At 35.9% G+C, this 18254-nt stretch overlaps 2 protein-coding genes across 2 annotated transcripts; one reads left to right on the top strand and one right to left on the bottom strand.

The window, feature by feature from the left end:
* Window positions 1–452: 452 nt before the first annotated feature.
* Window positions 453–10998, top strand: LOC130968498 (nodulation receptor kinase-like). Its single transcript, XM_057893798.1, has 15 exons — window positions 453–1003; window positions 1199–1709; window positions 2053–2525; window positions 2709–2859; window positions 2992–3063; window positions 3147–3215; window positions 3436–3507; window positions 3625–3693; window positions 3782–3957; window positions 4213–4439; window positions 4655–4781; window positions 4858–4926; window positions 9599–9788; window positions 9923–10055; window positions 10176–10998. Exons 1-15 carry the CDS (start codon window positions 907–909, stop codon window positions 10509–10511), a joined length of 2772 nt encoding a protein of 923 aa, XP_057749781.1. The 5' UTR covers window positions 453–906; the 3' UTR covers window positions 10512–10998.
* A 534-nt stretch (window positions 10999–11532) lies between these two features.
* On the bottom strand, window positions 11533–17931 carry LOC130969509 (organellar oligopeptidase A, chloroplastic/mitochondrial-like). The gene is made up of 16 exons (XM_057895263.1): window positions 17582–17931; window positions 17208–17331; window positions 16942–17018; window positions 16396–16539; window positions 15994–16224; window positions 15825–15915; window positions 15426–15547; window positions 14473–14580; window positions 14125–14370; window positions 13572–13717; window positions 13047–13164; window positions 12509–12668; window positions 12389–12420; window positions 12199–12264; window positions 11896–11967; window positions 11533–11801 (listed from the first exon to the last, which is right to left on the bottom strand). Exons 1-16 carry the CDS (start codon window positions 17864–17866, stop codon window positions 11721–11723), a joined length of 2103 nt encoding a protein of 700 aa, XP_057751246.1. The 5' UTR covers window positions 17867–17931; the 3' UTR covers window positions 11533–11720.
* Between the last annotated feature and the right edge of the window lie 323 nt (window positions 17932–18254).

Raw genomic sequence — 18254 nt, forward strand, 5'->3', positions numbered from 1 at the left:
TCAAAGTATAGCGTCTTCCTTTTAATTTTTGGACCTTCAATTATATACTATAAGAAAATACTAATGTAGCTCTTTTTTTTTAAAGTTTTATTTACTGGTAACTCCTACTGTCCAAGTCAATGGGGGGTGCATGCTCTTTCTGCCTCTCATTGAGCCACTTCTGATTATCGTGTTGATTTCTCATCAGTTTCAAAGTTGAAAATCTGAAAGGGAATTACTGTTAAGCATAATATAAGGATAGTTGCATTGACACTCTTGACAATACAATTATTTATTCATTTTATATTATTTAACTCTATCTCCACAAAAATACGTAGAGAACAAATAGTTCCTTTTTTTTTTGTCTTATGTTTAATATCTTATTTTCAATCATGTTGCATCCATCGTTAGAGTGAAAGGGAGGGGGGAATGAAGGAAGAACAGGACCAATCAAGGACATTAATTACTCTCTCTAATTATATTAAATCACATAATCAAGTAAAGCAACAACAATTAATAAATATTTAGCATCAGTGATAATAGAACCGAAGAAAACATATTTAACTATGGATTTTGTACATAGTGCAAGCTCCCTAGCTAGCTAACTCCTCTTCTATCTCCTTGTTAGGAAGTTCCTACACGTTTCAAGTCAAACCCTTTATTCTTAACATCCATTCGAGTTCTATGATCTTCCATCTAACATTTGGATAAGTAATGATTTCAAATTCTTCCAATAGAAGAATTTTTATTGAGGTTCATGGTAGTAGTATACCGTAGGGTTGACCAAGGTGCCTTAGTTTTTGTTATCTGAATTAATAGTAGGACTAGTGAGTGTTGGTTGCATAAGGCAGAGAAAGAAGTGAGAAATTCAAGAGATTTGTATAGTGGCATGGCTTCATGTTTAGCAACCCCATGGGGTAACCTATAATGATGGAGAAATCAGATAATTTGGTATTATTAAGGCAGGTTGTGCCATATGTCTTATGTTTGTGCATATTTATCAGATCAGCTTCTGCAATTGAAGGTTAGTAAATATTACACTATGGTCATTATTACTAATGTGGAAAATAAAATCTTTAATAGTTGCATATTTTACCATCCTTAAAATTTTAACAATATCATTTGATAGTTTTAGTCTGATTTTGCTTAAATAATTAGTCTTAAGGGGAAGGGTCAGGTTTGGATAAGATTGTATGATATGCAGTTTTTTTCTCTGCAGGCTTTGAGAGCATAGCATGCTGTGCTGATTCAAACTATAAAGATCCATTGACCAACTTAGATTACAAAACAGATTATGCTTGGTTCTCTGATACAAGAAGTTGCAGGCCAATAACTAGTGTGTTAAAACATTCAACCTATGGAAGATTAAGAGTGTTTGACATAGAAAAGGGAAAGAGATGTTACAATTTGGCCACAACTAAGGATCAAGTGTATCTGATAAGGGGCACATTTCCATCTGAAAATGCACCAGGTAAAGGTTCCTTTGGTGTTTCTATAGGGGTAACAGTGTTAGGTACAGTGAGATCATCATCGCAGGACTTGAGAATTGAAGGAGTTTTCAGAGCCACAAAGAACAACACAGACTTTTGCCTAGTGACAGAAGAGGGTAACCCTTATATATCTCAGCTTGAGCTAAGATCAGTGTCTGAAGAGTATCTGCAGGGTTTGAATTCTAGTGTCCTGAAGCTGATCAACAGAAGTAATCTTGGGGGAAAAGAAGATGACATAAGGTACATAAATCTCTTGAGAATCCTAGGTTTAGGGGGCACTAGGTGGCGTCGCCTACATGGATTAACATTGATTTTTGTAGAGAATAAATACATCAGTAGTTGCAATTAGTGTTATGTCCTACCAGGCTTTAGACCAATTCCATCTAAGTAACTTGATGCATGAACCTATAAAACATGACACAGATTACATGCATCATTTATGATATACATATTTAATGTATTAATATTAAGTGATTTGTGCAATTTATAGTCTGTATCCTTATTTTGTTGCTCTTATGCTGTGAAATCTACAAGGACAAGAAAGACTTAATAATCTTATAATATGGGCCCATACTGGTTTTAGGTACCCAATTGATCAAAGTGATAGAATCTGGAAAAGAACTACTACAAGTCCATACACTCCTATATCATTCAATATTAGCATTTTGGACCACAAATCTAATGTGACACCTCCTCTGAAAGTTCTACAAACAGCTTTGACTCACCCTGAAAGGTTGGAATTCAATCACAATGGCCTTGAGGTTAAGGAGGATTACGAGTACCTTGTGTTTCTCTACTTCCTTGAATTGAATAACAGTGTTAGAGAAGGCCAAAGAGTGTTTGACATCTATGTTAACAGTGAGATTAAGAAGGCTAGTTTTGATGTATTAAGTGAAGGGTCAAATTATAGACACATTGTGTTGAATGCTTCTTCAGCAAATGGATCACTTAATCTAACATTGGTCAAGGCATCTGGATCTGTGTTTGGACCCTCTTGTAATGCTTATGAGATCATGCAGGTGCGACCATGGAAGCAAGAAACCAACCAAACAGATTGTAAGTATCATTGAAGGAATCATACAATGGCAATGATGACTTTAAATGTAAAAAAGAGAAATGCTTTCTAAACATAGATTTAAGTAACAATACTCATTCACTAATGGTTAGCATCATATTGTTCCTTTATATAATTCCACTTAGGTAACTAAAATCTATACTTATTTGTGTATGGTTCACTAGTGGAGGCGATTTTGAAGATAAGAGAAGAACTAATCACTGAAAACCATGATAACAAAGTCCTACAAAGCTGGACGGGTGACCCATGCATGCTTTTTGCATGGCAAGGAATATCATGTGATTTTTCCAATGATGCACCTGTTATCACTAAGCTGTAAGTCCTTTTATTCTTCTTGAAAATATGTTGCTAAGTTCATCAAACTGAGAGCAAGAATTACATCACTGAACTGTGGCTTCTTAATGATTTGATGACCGTATAAGATGTATATTATTGTTGGTTTTGCAGGGATCTTTCCTTAAGTAATCTGAAAGGACCACTTCCATCCAGTGTCACAGAGTTGACTAACTTACAAATAATGTATTACTTCCTTATAATAAGCCTTTGTTCAGTTGCTAGCATGTGTTTGTATTTTGGGACTCATTCCATTGGTGTATGTGCAGGAACCTTAGCCACAACAACTTCAATGGCTATATCCCCTCATTTCCAAGTTACTCAATGCTCACTTCACTGTAATGACTCTTTCCTCAATGAATTTTAACACCCAATTTTAGTTTTATTTGCTCTTACCTCTTATTAGATATCGATACTTCAATAAACACCTACTTTCAAATGTTGAAAAATAACATTTTTTTTGCTAAGAAAATAGTACTTACTTCCTCATCATAGAGCAATGTGCTGTTTGAAATTTTTCCAAATATTGATTAATTAGACTTTTTTTTTTTGGATCAGAGATCTGAGATACAATGATCTTATGGGGTCACTTCCACCGTCATATAACTCACTGCCACATTTAAAGTCAATGTAAGTTTTAGATTTTGCATTGTATTTCATCTTATATATTAAGATGTTGCTTCAGAATTCTAATCACTGTATGTTTGAGCAAACTCCATTATCTTGTATTCTATTATTACTTTGCAGATATTATGGCTGCAATGATCGCATGGACCATAAGCTTTCAGGAAACTTGAACATTTCAATCAATACAGAGTAAGAAGTATCTTCCTAAACAGGAAAAAAAAAAGAGTAGTTTTGAGACAAAGGAAATAAAATTGAGTGTGCTGCATTGATGTTTCAGTAATGGAAGTTGTCAGAAAGGGAATGATTTTCCACAACAAGTAGCAATTATTTCAGCCGTTGCATGTGGCTCTTTCTTGATTGCTATGGCTGTTGGAACAATTTTCATTTATCGTTATAGACAGAGATTAAATCCATTGGAAGCATTTGGAAGAAAAAGCAACCCAATGATAACAAGTAGGCATTAATTATTCTCATAGCCTCTAATGTTTGGTGTTCTTGGTCTTTTTGCATTATATACAAAATCAAGATTATAATTCATCTCATCATTTTTAAACTATCTCATAATGTTACTTAGAGTGTTCATTATATCAAAGAACATTGCTATCATCATATGATTTATTCTGTGTAGCATACCATATTATTTTGGTCCAAGATTCCAATCCAAACTGCAGGATTTATTCTGACATGTATTCCACAAACAAAATGCAGATGTGATATTCTCATTGAACAGCATAGACGATTTCTTGATAAAATCTATTTCAATTCAAGCATTCACTTTGGAATATATAGAGGTTGCAACCGAAAAGTACAACATTTTGATAGGTGAAGGAGGCTTTGGTTCTGTCTACCGTGGCACCCTAGAAAATGGTCAAGTTGTGGCTGTGAAGGTTCGGTCAGCCACATCAACGCAAGGCACTCGAGAATTTGATAATGAGGTGCACAAAACTTTTGTTTCAAATTTAATTGCTATATCAAAGTTCCAATAGCATTGTTTAATGATGTATAATAAAGTGACAGTGACAGAGCATAAAATAATGCATATGGCAATGATGAAATTTTGCTACTAGTCAATGATTTCTAACCAAAATAAAATTTGATACTAGTGGTATCTACACAGTGCCATCTAACTAGTCTATGATGGTACTTGCAGCTAAACCTGCTTTCTGCAATAAGGCATGAGAACCTGGTGCCTCTTCTTGGATATTGTAATGAAAATGATCAACAAATTCTGGTTTATCCTTTTATGTCCAATGGCTCTCTGCAAGATAGACTATATGGTAAGTACCCAATGATCATTTAAGCTGAAATGTTTTGATGGATGGGTTATGTTTCTAAAATTTCACTTGACAACAGGGGAACCTGCAAAGAGAAAAATACTAGACTGGCCAACCAGACTGTCTATTGCTCTTGGTGCCGCTCGAGGCAAGTAAATTTGATGTTGTATTTTTTACCAAGTGGTTCCAGATGCAAATATATAAAATCCATGCATCAGATTTGTTGGTTTATGGTATAAACAGAAATATTTAGGACAGAGATATAAGAAAAATACGTAGGTGAAAGGAATGGGAATCACTCAATTTTACTTTACTGAAGCAGTACATTTATAGGATTTTAATCCATGACACTACCACATCACCACTAAACTAGGAAGTGGGAACATACCCACTAGATAAGGAAGTGGAATAACAAAAACTACTTTTCTCCTAAAGTGCAGGAACCACTAATTGACTAAAACAACAAACTGAAACAATAATAAAAAAACTTAATGCAGTCCAAAAGCAAATAATTAACACTCCTCCTTGCTTTAGGATCTGCAAACTCCAATTTTCTGCCTCAATAGCTCAAACTTGCTGACAGGAAGTGGTTTTGTAAACAAATCTGCCAATTGATCTTCTGACCTGCAATAAACCAAAGTTATTTCTCCATTTTGCTGCATCTCTCTTAAGAAGTAGAGCTTGATGTTAAAATGTTTAGTCTTGCCATGACACACTGGATCCTTTGAAATCGCAATTGCTGCCTGGTTGTCGATAAACACTTCTGTCTTGTGATTCTGTTGGAGATGTAAATCACATAAGATCTTTTTCAGCCACAAAACTTGATTTACAGCTGCTGTTGCTGCTATGAATTCAGATTCTGCAGTGGATTGTGCTACTGTCTCCTGCTTCTTTGTGCACCATGAAAAAACTCCTGAGCCTAAACTGAAACAATATCCGGAAGTGCTCTTCATGTCATCAATGGATCCAGCCCAGTCACTATCAGAGAATCCACACAACTTGAAATTTTGACAGCTCTCAAACTTCACACCATAATCAACAGTACCTTTAATATATCTCAATACCCTTCTTGCTGCCTTTAAATGCATTTCACTAGCACAATGCATAAATCGAGAGAGAAGACTTACAGCAAACAAAATGTCCGGCCTTGTTGCAGTGAGATACATTAAACATCCAATCAAGCTCCTGTAATAGCCTTCATCAACTTTATCAGCACCATCTTCTTTGCTCAGCTTCTCCTTTGGTTTATTGGTGTGCTAACCGCTTTGCACTCCTCCATCTGGAATTTTTTTAAGATTTCCTTAGCATATTTTTTTGACATATGAACACATCATCCTCATTTTGTTTGATCTCAATTCCAAGAAAATAAGACATAAGACCAAGATCAGTCATTTCAAAAACTTGCATCATTTCTTGCTTGAATTCTTCAACCAAACTTGTATCATCTCCAGTTACTAAAAGATCATCAACATAGAGGGAAACTATGAGAAAATTTTTTCCCTTATGTTTTACATAAAGAGTGGCCTCAGACAAGCTTTTTACAAATCCTATGCTCAATAGGTGTTCATTTATCCTACTGTACCAAGCTCTTGGTGCTTGTTTTAATCCATAAAGGGCTTTTTTTAGTAGATAGACTTTATCTTCTTCTCCATGCATAACAAATCCCTCTGGCTGCTCCACATATCTCTTCTTGTAAAACTCCATTTAAAAAAGCTGATTTGACATCTAAATGGAATACTTTCCAGCCTTGTTGAGCAGCAACTGCTAACACCAATCTAATTGTATCTAATCTGGACACTGGTGCAAACGTGTCAGAATAATCAACACCAAAAATTTGTGCATACCCTTTTACTACAAGTCTGGCCTTGTATTTATTGATAGAGCAATCCGCATTAAGCTTTGTTCTGAACACCCATTTAACTCCAATAACTTTTCTGTCTTGAGGCTTGTCAACCTTTTCCCATGTGTTATTTTTTTGAATCATTGAAATCTCATCCTCCATTGCCTTTTTCCATTTTGGATCCTTGAGTGCTTCTTCACAGCAACTAGGTTCGCATACTGCTACATTGCATCTTTGATAAATGTCTGACAGCAGTCTTGTGCCTCTGATGGGATGATCATCTTCTAATTCATTTTGACACAACTCTGTTGTTTGGTTTCCGCCATAATCATCTTCAATATTGTTACAAGGTCCAATTGTTTTTCGTGGGTTCTTCCAATCCCATTGTTGATCTTCATTGAAATGCACATCCCTAGACACAGTCAACTTTTCAGATTGAGGATGATACACTTTGTAGGCTTTTGAAACAGAACTATAACCCACAAAAATACCCGGAATTGCTTTCTTGTCAAGCTTGTCGCGCTTAACCTGTGGAACATGTGCAAAACAAACACAACCAAACACTTTAAGAAAGGTTAGTGAAGGCTTATATCCATACCAAGCCTCAAAAGGAGTTTTGTCTTTCAAAGCCTTGGATGGAAGTCGATTTTGAAGAAAAACGGCTGTGTTGGCCGCTTCAGCCCAAAATTCTTTAGGCAATTCCTTCTCATGCAGCATGCATCTGGCCATCTCCATTACTGATCTATTTCTCCTTTCACTAACTCCATTTTGCTCTGGAGTGTATGGGGTTGTGAGTTGATGTACAATACCAGCTTCTTCACAAAATTGATCAAATTGTGTTGAGGTGTACTCCTTCCCATTATCTGATCTTAGAAATTGTATCTTGCACCCACTTTGAGTTTCCACCATATTCTTGAACTTTACAAAGACTCCAGCCACTTCATGCTTGAATTTCAAGAAAAAAATCCAGCACATTCTTGTAAAATCATCTATGAAAAGAATAAAGTATAGACTACCTTGTAACGATGGAGTTCTTTGAGGTCCTGCCACATCAGTGTGGATGAGTTGCAGCTTTTGAGAGGCTCTCCAAACTGTTTTGGGAAATGACACTCTATTTTGTTTACCAAATTGACAGGCATTACAATTTGGCAAATGATCAGAGAGTATTGGTAGACCTTCAATCATATCTTTTCTCTTCATGTTCAGCATCCTTTGAATATGACAGTGACCAAGTCGCTTATGCCAGAGTTCAGTGGGACTGACTTGGGTGATGTAAGCTGTCTGCTCCTCCACAATTGGATCAAATGAGAAGCTTTTTCCTCTCATTCCCTTAAAATCTCCCGACCGGTAGTGTCAAAGATAAGACAATGTAGATTTTCGAAAAAAACTTTAAATCCCTTTTCTAACAATTGACCCACACTAAGCAGATTTTGGTCAATGTCAGGCACATACAGAACATCTGAAATGGTTTTCATACCTGAGCTAGTTGAAATTACAATTGTTCCTTTTCCTTTTGCAGAAATATAGTCACCATTCCCAATTCTGACTTTTGAGAATTTAGCAGGCTTCAAATCCTTGAAAAAAGTTTTATCATATGTCATGTGGTTTGTACAACCACTATCAATCAGCCAGCATTCAGAACTACTCCTTGCTGAGAAGCATGTTGCCACAAAGATTTGATCTTCTTCATTTTGCTCTACAACATTGGCATTAGCTTCATGTTGTTGAAATTTGCCTTTGCAAATTACAGCTTCATGTCCAAGCTGATTGCACTTGTTGCACTTTGCGTCTGGTCTTCTCCAACATCTGAAGGGTGGGTGACCCATTTTGCCACAATGCTCACAAGGTGGGTAATTTTTCTTTTTACCTTTGTCTTTGCTTTGGCTGCTTTGACTACTTCCAACTTCATGATGCTTGGCTGGTAAAGCACCTTCAACCACGTGATCTTGTCTCATAAGCCTTCGCTGCTCTTGGGCCTGCAAGGCATGTAACACTCCTGCTAAGGTGATTTTGGACAGATCCTTCGTATTCTCCAAAGTAGTTATTGATGCTTCATATCTCTCTGGCACTGTAACTAGAATTTTTTCCACAATTCTAGAATCAGTGAATTCGGTGCCGAGTAATCTAACTTTGTTTGCAATAGAAAGCAACCTGTCAGAGTATTCTTTGATTTTCTCAGAATCTTTCATTCTCTGCATCTCGAATTCCCTCATCAAGTTGAGCACTTGCATGCCTCGAATCCTCTCATCCCCTGCGTATTCTTCCTTTAAATAGTCCCAAATTGCTTTTGGTGTTTTGAGAGTCATGATTCTGGTGAAGATTATTGATGAAACACCAGTAAAGAGACATGATCTTGCCTTTGCCTTCCTTGTTTTTTTCTCCTTGTGCAATTTTATTTGAGCCATGGTAGGATTGTTTGGCAGCGGAGGAATTTCGTAATCCTCTTCCACGGCTTCCCAAAGGTCCAATGCCTCCAAATAAGACTCCATTTTAACTGCCCAAAGGTCATAGTTTTCTCCATCAAAGGTGGGCGGAGCAATTTGTGAGAGACTTGCTTCACCTTCCATTTTCACAGGCCCCGTAAGAAGAATGCTGTGATACCAATTTGTTGGTTTATGGTATAAACAGAAATATTTAGGACAGAGATATAAGAAAAATACGTAGGTGAAAGGAATGGGAATCACTCAATTTTACTTTACTGAAGCAGTACATTTATAGGATTTTAATCCATGACATTACCACATCACCACTAAACTAGGAAGTGGGAACATACCCACTAGATAAGGAAGTGGAATAACAAAAACTACTTTTCTCCTAAAGTGCAGGAACCACTAATTGACTAAAACAACAAACTGAAACAATAATAAAAAAACTTAATGCAGTCCAAAAGCAAATAATTAACAAGATTCTTACCTAACTACAAATTCATATACAAGATGTTGGGACCACAGGAATATTTACTAGATTTCTGGTTGAACAGGTTTAGCATATTTGCACTCGTTCCCTGAGCGATCTGTAATTCACAGGGATGTGAAATCAAGCAATATACTTTTGGATCACAGCATGTGTGCTAAGGTTGCAGATTTTGGTTTTTCAAAATATGCTCCACAGGAAGGAGACAGTGCTGTTTCGCTTGAAGTAAGAGGAACTGCAGGATATCTTGATCCTGAGTAAGTGCACTTCTAGGATTTTGCCTTGATTTATTATACTGATCTCTTAGTAACTTTGGGAACAAAATATTTATTTCTGCAGCATTCTGTGTTTATTCATGAAAGTTAAGGTCATCACAAATCTTCCTGTGCAGGTACTACACAACCCAGCAATTATCTGCAAAGAGTGATGTCTTCAGCTTTGGTGTGGTTCTTCTTGAAATTGTGAGTGGCCGGGAGCCTCTCAACATCCATAGACCGCGGAATGAGTGGAGTTTGGTTGAATGGGTACGGAACAACTCCAAAAGCATGAGACTAGTTTCACCTTATTGCACCTACAAATGCATTCCATTTTTGCTTAGACTTTTTCAATTCTGTGATTTTCTAATCATAGAACTTGGTGTGCAGGCTAAACCGTACATAAGGGCATCAAAGATTGAGGAAATTGTGGATCCTGGCATCAAGGGAGGGTACCATGCAGAAGCAATGTGGAGAGTGTTGGAAGTAGCACTGCAATGTGTTGAACCTTTCTCAACAAATAGACCGGCCATGGATGACGTCATGCGCGAGTTGGAGGATGCTCTGATCATAGAAAACAATGCATCAGAGTACATGAAGTCCATAGAGAGCCTTGGATCCAACCGTTACTCTATTGTCATAGAGAAAAGGGTGCCACCCTCGACCTCGTCAATGGTAGAATCAACCATCATACCTCAATCCTTGAACCATCCGCAGCCGAGGTAGTATAAGGAAAAAACACTTGAGATGCACTTTCAGGGACTCCATAACGCATCTGGAAACTAAAATAATAGTTGTCTAGGACACTGGCATTCAAAGCTCCAGTTTTATTGTGACTCAATGTTTTCATCAATGCATTCAAATGGATAAACAAGTGGTAGGATTGCCACATACAACTAGGAAAAGATGCACCAACTTGCAAGTTTGATGACAGAATGCTCACTGTTTAACACAACTGCATTGACACCCCCTTCGTCAATTGTTTATGGGAGAGTACTACTGTACTAGTAGCAATATAGTTTGTTGAATTGAGCTAAAAGTTCAGACTCGGATTGTTTTCTTACACTTAGAATAGAGGCTGGTATACCCTTAAGTAAATCACGTTCTTGGGTATTGAATTTTTATTTGATCTGAGTAGTAAATAATTGTATGGTAGGTGAATACAGATTAAAAATATGACTAATTTTTTTATATGGATTAACAATGCGTTTAATACATTGTTATTAGAAGTGTGGGTGTTTTTCTTTGATATGGAATTTTTTTTAATTGATATTAATCAAATCAAACGGTCCAATTTATTTGAAAAAAAAAAACCAAGCTACAAATCGAAGGGTCTAATTTTAACTTTTAAATCTTTTATTTTTGAAAACAAAAATCAGAAAATCTAATTTCAATGTTCAAAATTTTTTAATTTTCAAAAAACGTAAATCTGATAGTCCGATTTGTGATTTTTTAAAAAAAGGTTAAACAACATAAATCCATAAATCCATAGATACGATTTTTGAATACCACTGTACAACCAAAAGAGAAATCAGAGGCACCGATTTCTTTAATCCCATACCATCGCAATCATATCTTGTGTCTCATCTTTTTGTCATACACACTCACATGCAGCATAGAAAAAATAATAAGCCTTAAAAATGTACCATGCGACATGTCTGAAAATCAGGTGGTGATTTTAAAGAGCGAAAAATGCTGTTCCTGTATTTTTTTTTTTTCGATTTCTCAAAGGGGCTGGATTAAGAAATTATCAATGACAATTGGACTTTTTTATTGATGTTTTCTGATAGATTAAGGTAAGTAAAGGTTACTTTTTGTTCAGTTGCACAGATTTGATATGGCAGTGTGAAACAAGCCATCTCCAAATCTCATGTATTGGTGATAAAATAACATGATGTTCTGCCTCCGATCTTCACCAAACATTAGATACTATACTCAAGCTGCAGCTGACAATAGGCCATTGTGCCTGAGCAATGCATCCGGTGTTGGTTCTCGTCCCCGGAATTGCACAAACACCTGAATACAGCAGCCAGACACGTTTCAGACATGAGATATGGATAAACATCAAGACAAGTGGATATCGAAGATACGTTCAGATGTGTTATCTGACCTCTAGGGGTGCCTTGCCGCCTCCAAGAGCAAGAATCGTCTCCCGGAACTTGCACCCTGTTTCTTTAACAGCCTGTGTAAAGAAGCATCAATCATGTAACTAGCAAAGGAGCATATTCTAACTAAACAAACAGTGAAATCCAGATTATAACGGAGAAAAACATTTCATAGGTTTGAAAAAAAAAAAATAGCGTAACTTGCAAGTCAATAGGTAATATAAGAAGAATACTGTTTATAATATTATATGTAAATAACAGGAGATTGGATATTTTGAAATTGATAATTGTTTTGCTATCAAATATACCTTGATGTCATCTAACCCAGCATCCTCAAATGCAGAGAAAGCATCTGCAGACAACACCTCAGCCCACTGCATCAAAGTCAAATTTACAAGAGTTTAGAATGTTTAGTGTTAAAAAACACACAAGTGAACGATATTGGCACCTCAAGATTTGAGAAAAATGTTGTTTAGTATTAAATCAACATATAAATACCTTGTAACTGTAATATCCAGCTGCATATCCACCTAAAAAATACAAAAACAGACATAGAATTAACAAGAACTTTTGTAAGATAACTGAGTGATTTCAATAAATACAAGCAGCATGGCAAACCTGCAAATATGTGGCTAAAACTGCAAAGAAACCTATCCTCTGGCAGTGGAGGAATCACTTGTGTTCTCTCAGAAACTCTCCGGTCAACATCATAGATGGATTCTGGTCCTCCAGGAACATATTTTGTATGAAGCTCTAGATCTACAGTTGCAAATCTTAACTGCAAATACAAAATTGGATATACATTAACAAACATATATAGGATTAATCAGGTAAGACTAGCGTAAGATCAGAAATAGCATAAAATATACATTAGGTAGTTCACTTTGGAGTTACATTGACCCATGAAAATAGTTTTGTTAAATGTAATTAATTCTTTGAAAAAAATAACTAAAATAAGTATTTTGCAAAAAAGAGTCACGCTGCAAATAAAGTATGTATTTCTATTAAAAATCTATTCCAACTGGGGTGTGTTTAAACAGACTTGATCCAATGATGAAAATCCAAGACAACAATCACAAGATGCCATCAAAAAGAGACAACAAATTTCTAAAATAATGAGCAGAAATAAGACGATTAAGTGTTAAATTTTACCAACCTGCCGAAGACTTAGAGACCCAGCACGATAAGTCCTAGCTGCAACAAGCTTCAAGTATACATCTTCGGGGAGAGACTCCCCAGTTTCAAAGTGCTTTGCAATACCCATTAGAGTCTCTCTGAAAAAAGAGACGATGTATCAAAATACATAATAGCAGTTAGAAAACCATTTTTTATAAATCAAAAGGTAATGTGAAAACAGATGACATATGAATGGTTAAAGATGGCTCCACTGACTAGAACAGTTGAACCAACCTGTCAAGAAGCACAATAATTGGGGTGCCCCATAGATAACAATTAAATGAGAAGAAACGGATGTCAATTCAAGAACATACTTTACAATACCCCAAAACAATGGTAGCAAGGAAAAGATGCAGCAGATAATTAATTATATAAAGGGTTTCACATATAAAGTTCACTCTATTTTACTCTAGTTTTGCCAAACGGAAGGCTTAAGCAACACCCATGTATGACAAAGACCACAAAGGTATAAAAACCAGTAAACCATGCACCGCATAATTCTTACCTATGATAGCACCAATTTTCCATGAACTGAGAAGGTAGCTCAACAGCATCCCACTCTATCCCTCGAATACCAGCAACCAAACCCTCATCCTGCTTGGTAAGCATGTGTTGTAGTGCATGACCAAATTCATGGAAGACGGTCTCAACCTGAGAAAAAGGCAAGTAAAAAGATTTGTTTGTTAGTGTTGTATTAAATGAAAAAGGTAGATTTGAACCTACATGTTATTCCCAATAGTAAAAAATCAATTTTAAACATAATGAGATTACAGTATTACACTTAAAATATGACCAAGAGTACATAGTCAATTGTAAAGATAGTGAGATTACATGTATGTTCAAACCAAAGCTTAAAGGTCAGAGCCAATCAATAAATGTCAATCTATTACAAACTTCTTATAGTCTGGCCCTTGACAGAGTCTGAAATTTGTGAGAACAACATGACTGGATACTCCCAGTTACCATTGCCTAATCGATTTGTTCCATTGTTTCACATATAATGATCACCGGTTTAAAAATATAACATGGATAAATATGTTAAGTACAGCTGACTTTACCTCACGGAATGTCATTAGGCTAGGCTTGTCCCCTACTGGTGGTGTTTGATTGCACACCATGTGGGCAACAGGTAACCTTGGCGAGATACCATCATGTGATAATACACGACTACGAGCAACAACTTCATCCATCCATGCACCTTGTTTTTTTTCAGAGGGACGACTGTATGGGTCAAAATAGAAGTATGCAATTGGACTACCTAAAGAATCTTTAACACGGAAGAACCTGACATCCTTATTCCAAACCTAAATATGAAAAAGAACAATCTTGCATGAGTAAAGTTAAAATACATTGACACCTAATAGCTAATATAAGAACCAAAACTGAATAAAAACAATTTAAGTTACCGGGGCTAGGCCATCAGCTGCCTCAATTTCAATACCAAAAAGAGTTTTTGCAAGGTTAAAGAGCCCATCAATAACCTTTGGGAGAGAGAAAAATGGGCGTAGTTCTTCCTAAAAGACACAACAACAAAGATCAGAGAATTCCGAGGAATATTTAATAAATTAAATAAAAAAACATAATTAAATGCAATGGAAACTTGAACGGTCATTTTATCATTAAATTGAAACAAAAGACCAGAAGCTCATATATGGTTGATATTAATAAAAAGGATGTGTATGAGCATATCAGAATTTGAAAAGAACAACAGACCAAAATATAAACTTATCGTATGATCTATATTATGTCAACATATGCTTATTATATAGGAAAATGCCAGAGGGCCAATACTTTTAGTGGAAGAAAATGGAGAGTTGGCCAGTGCTGGCTGAAATGCAAGGCAATGTAAGGAAAAAATGTTGGTCACCTAACATTTCTCAAATATATATCAGAAGACAGAAGTATAATTTTATTTGATTTTATTTTTTATGTTAAAATCACCAGAAGCATAAAATCAACAAAATATGAGTGTGTTCTTGATATATGATATCTCAAATTTAAATTATCTAACAAATTTTAGAATCAATTTTAACTGCAAGGGAATAATATGGACCAAGGTTCCATATACTGAATGGCAATAAGCAAAAGCCAATTGAAGATTTTTGGAGCTTCTTTGGAAAGCCTTGGTACATCAATTAGGTTGATTATGATGCTGTAGTTATGTATGTCTTTTTTCAATATAAATGATTAAACTTTTGGCCTTCCATTTTTTCTTCAAGAAAATAGGCAACCTTTATATCCAAGTAAAAAGGTTTTGCAGTTCATCCAACACTTCTTTTTTTTGGGTTTTTTTTTTTTGGGGGGGGGGGGGGGGGGGGGGTTGTGTGTGTGTGTGTGAGAGAGAGAGAGAGAGAACTACCTCATTAATATCATACTTTGATTCACGTAGCCTCTCACTCCAAAAGTTGATGTCCCAATGTGTCAAATCGTCAGCTTCAGCTGCACCTTGACTTTTGGCAAATTCCTTAAGATCTTCAATATCTGTAAGGAAAAAAGAAAGAATGGAACAGGTAACAATTTTCAAAATGCAACAAGTTACAGGACAATTTTAGAACTTAGTGTTATGCTTTGAATTCCTGCAAGAAGACACCTATGCTAAATGAACAATATTGAATGGCTCATCCATTTAGATAAGTAGCCAACAAGCCTATAAAAGATGCCATTTTCCCAGCAAAATTAATGAAGCAACCAGTAAGTAGCAACATAAAATTTAAATACTGACATAAGTACTAAATCTGAAGTGCATCAGATAGAATACCTTGCACGGCAGCATCCCAGGAAGCTTTGCGAAGCTTTTCCAGAAGTTCTTCTGCTTTATCAACAGTTGCCATTTTGGTAGCCATGCTAACCTGTGATGGATTGCATATCAGCAAGCAACCTACAACAGGACTATATCCTTAATATGAAAATAATTTATATACTCATACCTCAGCATAGTTGTTGTAATTGAGAAGCTTGGCCTTTTCCAGCCTAAGCTTTAAAATTTGATTAATTATGTCTGTATTATCCAAATCTCCACTTGAAGCACGCGTAACATATGCACGGTAGACTTCCTCACGCAAAGAACGATTACGAGCATGTTGCATTACAGCAATAAAACATGGAGCATCCAATGTGATAACCCATGGTCCATTCTCAGCCGAAGCATTTTCATGTCCCTGCATGTTTCCGCCAAGTAAACAACAAACAAAAGAAAGAAGAAAGGTAAATGTGAGATAAACAAAATGCATGTGAACAAATAATGAGTAATAAATGCTGTTTTGATTCCTTAACCTCTACCCCCCTTAAGAACATATGTTAACAAAACCATAATTATCAAAATGATATACCTTAGACACTGCACTTTGAGCCGCCAACCCAAGAGCAGTAGCAGGTAATCCTTCAATCTCTTTCTTATCAGTGATTTGCTTTTCAAACTTTTTTGTTGCATCCAAAACATTCTCCTCAAATTTTTGTGATAACCTTTCTAGTTCCTGTGAATGGAATCATGATAACCAAAATCAATAAAAAAAACCATCACCAGAATCTTCAGGTGTGAATGTCAATCACTTCCGTCAGAATTTGAGAAGCAAACAAAAAAAGAAAAAAAAAAACAGAAAAAAGAGGAAGTAGCATCATTAAATTCTAATCGCTAGCGAAGCCTCCATTGGAATTGATATTGTTAAAGAATTTCGGAGTTCAAGCTACCATGTATTGACCCTTTCCTATTAACAATTTTGGAAAAAGTACAGAAGTAATAGCAGTCAATGCAACTTTATCTAGATTATTTTTATGTCAAGCATACTCATAAGTTTAGATTTCAAATTCTGGCTAATCATAAACAAAGCCTTGATTTCATTTTCCAACATCATTTGACAAAGGAACGATCAACATACCTGTTCAATTTTGTTAAATTGCTCTCTTTTGTCATCTTCAAGAGAAACTCCATTAAGAACCGCCTCCTTTATTTGTGCTGCAAAGGCACAAGCAGTAAAGTGTAAAATGTGATAAAACGGAACTCATTCGACAAGACTGAAGTCAAATGCACGTGCATTATCAGATGAATTTTCTCATCTAACTTTTAACACCAATAAATTCAGTCAACTTAGTATCAGAACTAACATAGAGAGACAGAACAAAACAACATACTTCAATCACTTACTTTCAACTATACGCTTGCGAGCATCACTCAATGTGTTCCAATCAGGAGACTCCTGAATGGCTCGGAAGGCATTGTAAATGGGCTTGCTTTGCCCTAATCTAAGCTGGAACTTAACCTTCTCCGGCTGCAAACATAACGATAAAACATAAAGCTTAGCTAAAATACCAACAACGACTCTGAATTAGTGAAGTCTGAACTCACACTACAATCCGAGACAGATTTTTGAGAGAAAGTGTTCGGATTTAACCAGTAACGCGTACACATTTGATCAAATTTACCAACCAAACCAATACGTAATTAGTATAAATGTAAGAATGCGTATCACTCTGAATTAGATGATAAATTGAGCATTTTTTGGAAGATGAAAAGAGTACCTGAACATCTTCAATGGCGGAACGGAGGTCGGAATTATCCTTAACGGACTTGAGGTGGTTGACGATGCCCCAGACAACGGAGAGGCGATCGACGATCTTCTCCAAGGGTTCAACAAGTTTGGGCCAGGAGGGCTCAACAGTGCGTTCAAGTTCGTCCAAGTCAGCTTCCAGCTTCGTGAGGAGGCCGCGGATCCCCGGGCGCACGTGCTTCGCTTCCACCGCATCGAAAGGAGGGAAATCGAAGTCCTTCAGGAGTGGGTTATCGTCCTGTGTAGTTGCCGCCATTGTTGAATAAAGGAAATGAGAGTGTGCGTGAAAGAGTGAAAGAATGAGAGTTTTGTAACAAGCATAGAACCGAAGAGAATTGATTCGATGAGTGTTTAAACTTTAAATTGAATATTTTTTAAAATAAGTTTTCCGTAATTTTTTTTATTTTTGACAAATTTATAATTATGTTGATTTTTTTAATAATGACTAACGTATATTTTTTGTTTTTAAAATTTGACAAAAAATTTTAAAAATATTTTTAAATTTTATTTTGTTTTAATTTTGTCCCAAAAATTTTTAATTTGTATCAAATATATTTTTGACGGCTAATTTTTTTAAATATTTAAAACCAATTCAACAACAATTTCATAAGAACAACCCTCAAGAAAAGCAAATCAAGCATAAA

This window comes from Arachis stenosperma, chromosome 3 (assembly GCF_014773155.1).
Source record: "Arachis stenosperma cultivar V10309 chromosome 3, arast.V10309.gnm1.PFL2, whole genome shotgun sequence".
Taxonomy (NCBI): domain Eukaryota; kingdom Viridiplantae; phylum Streptophyta; class Magnoliopsida; order Fabales; family Fabaceae; genus Arachis; species Arachis stenosperma.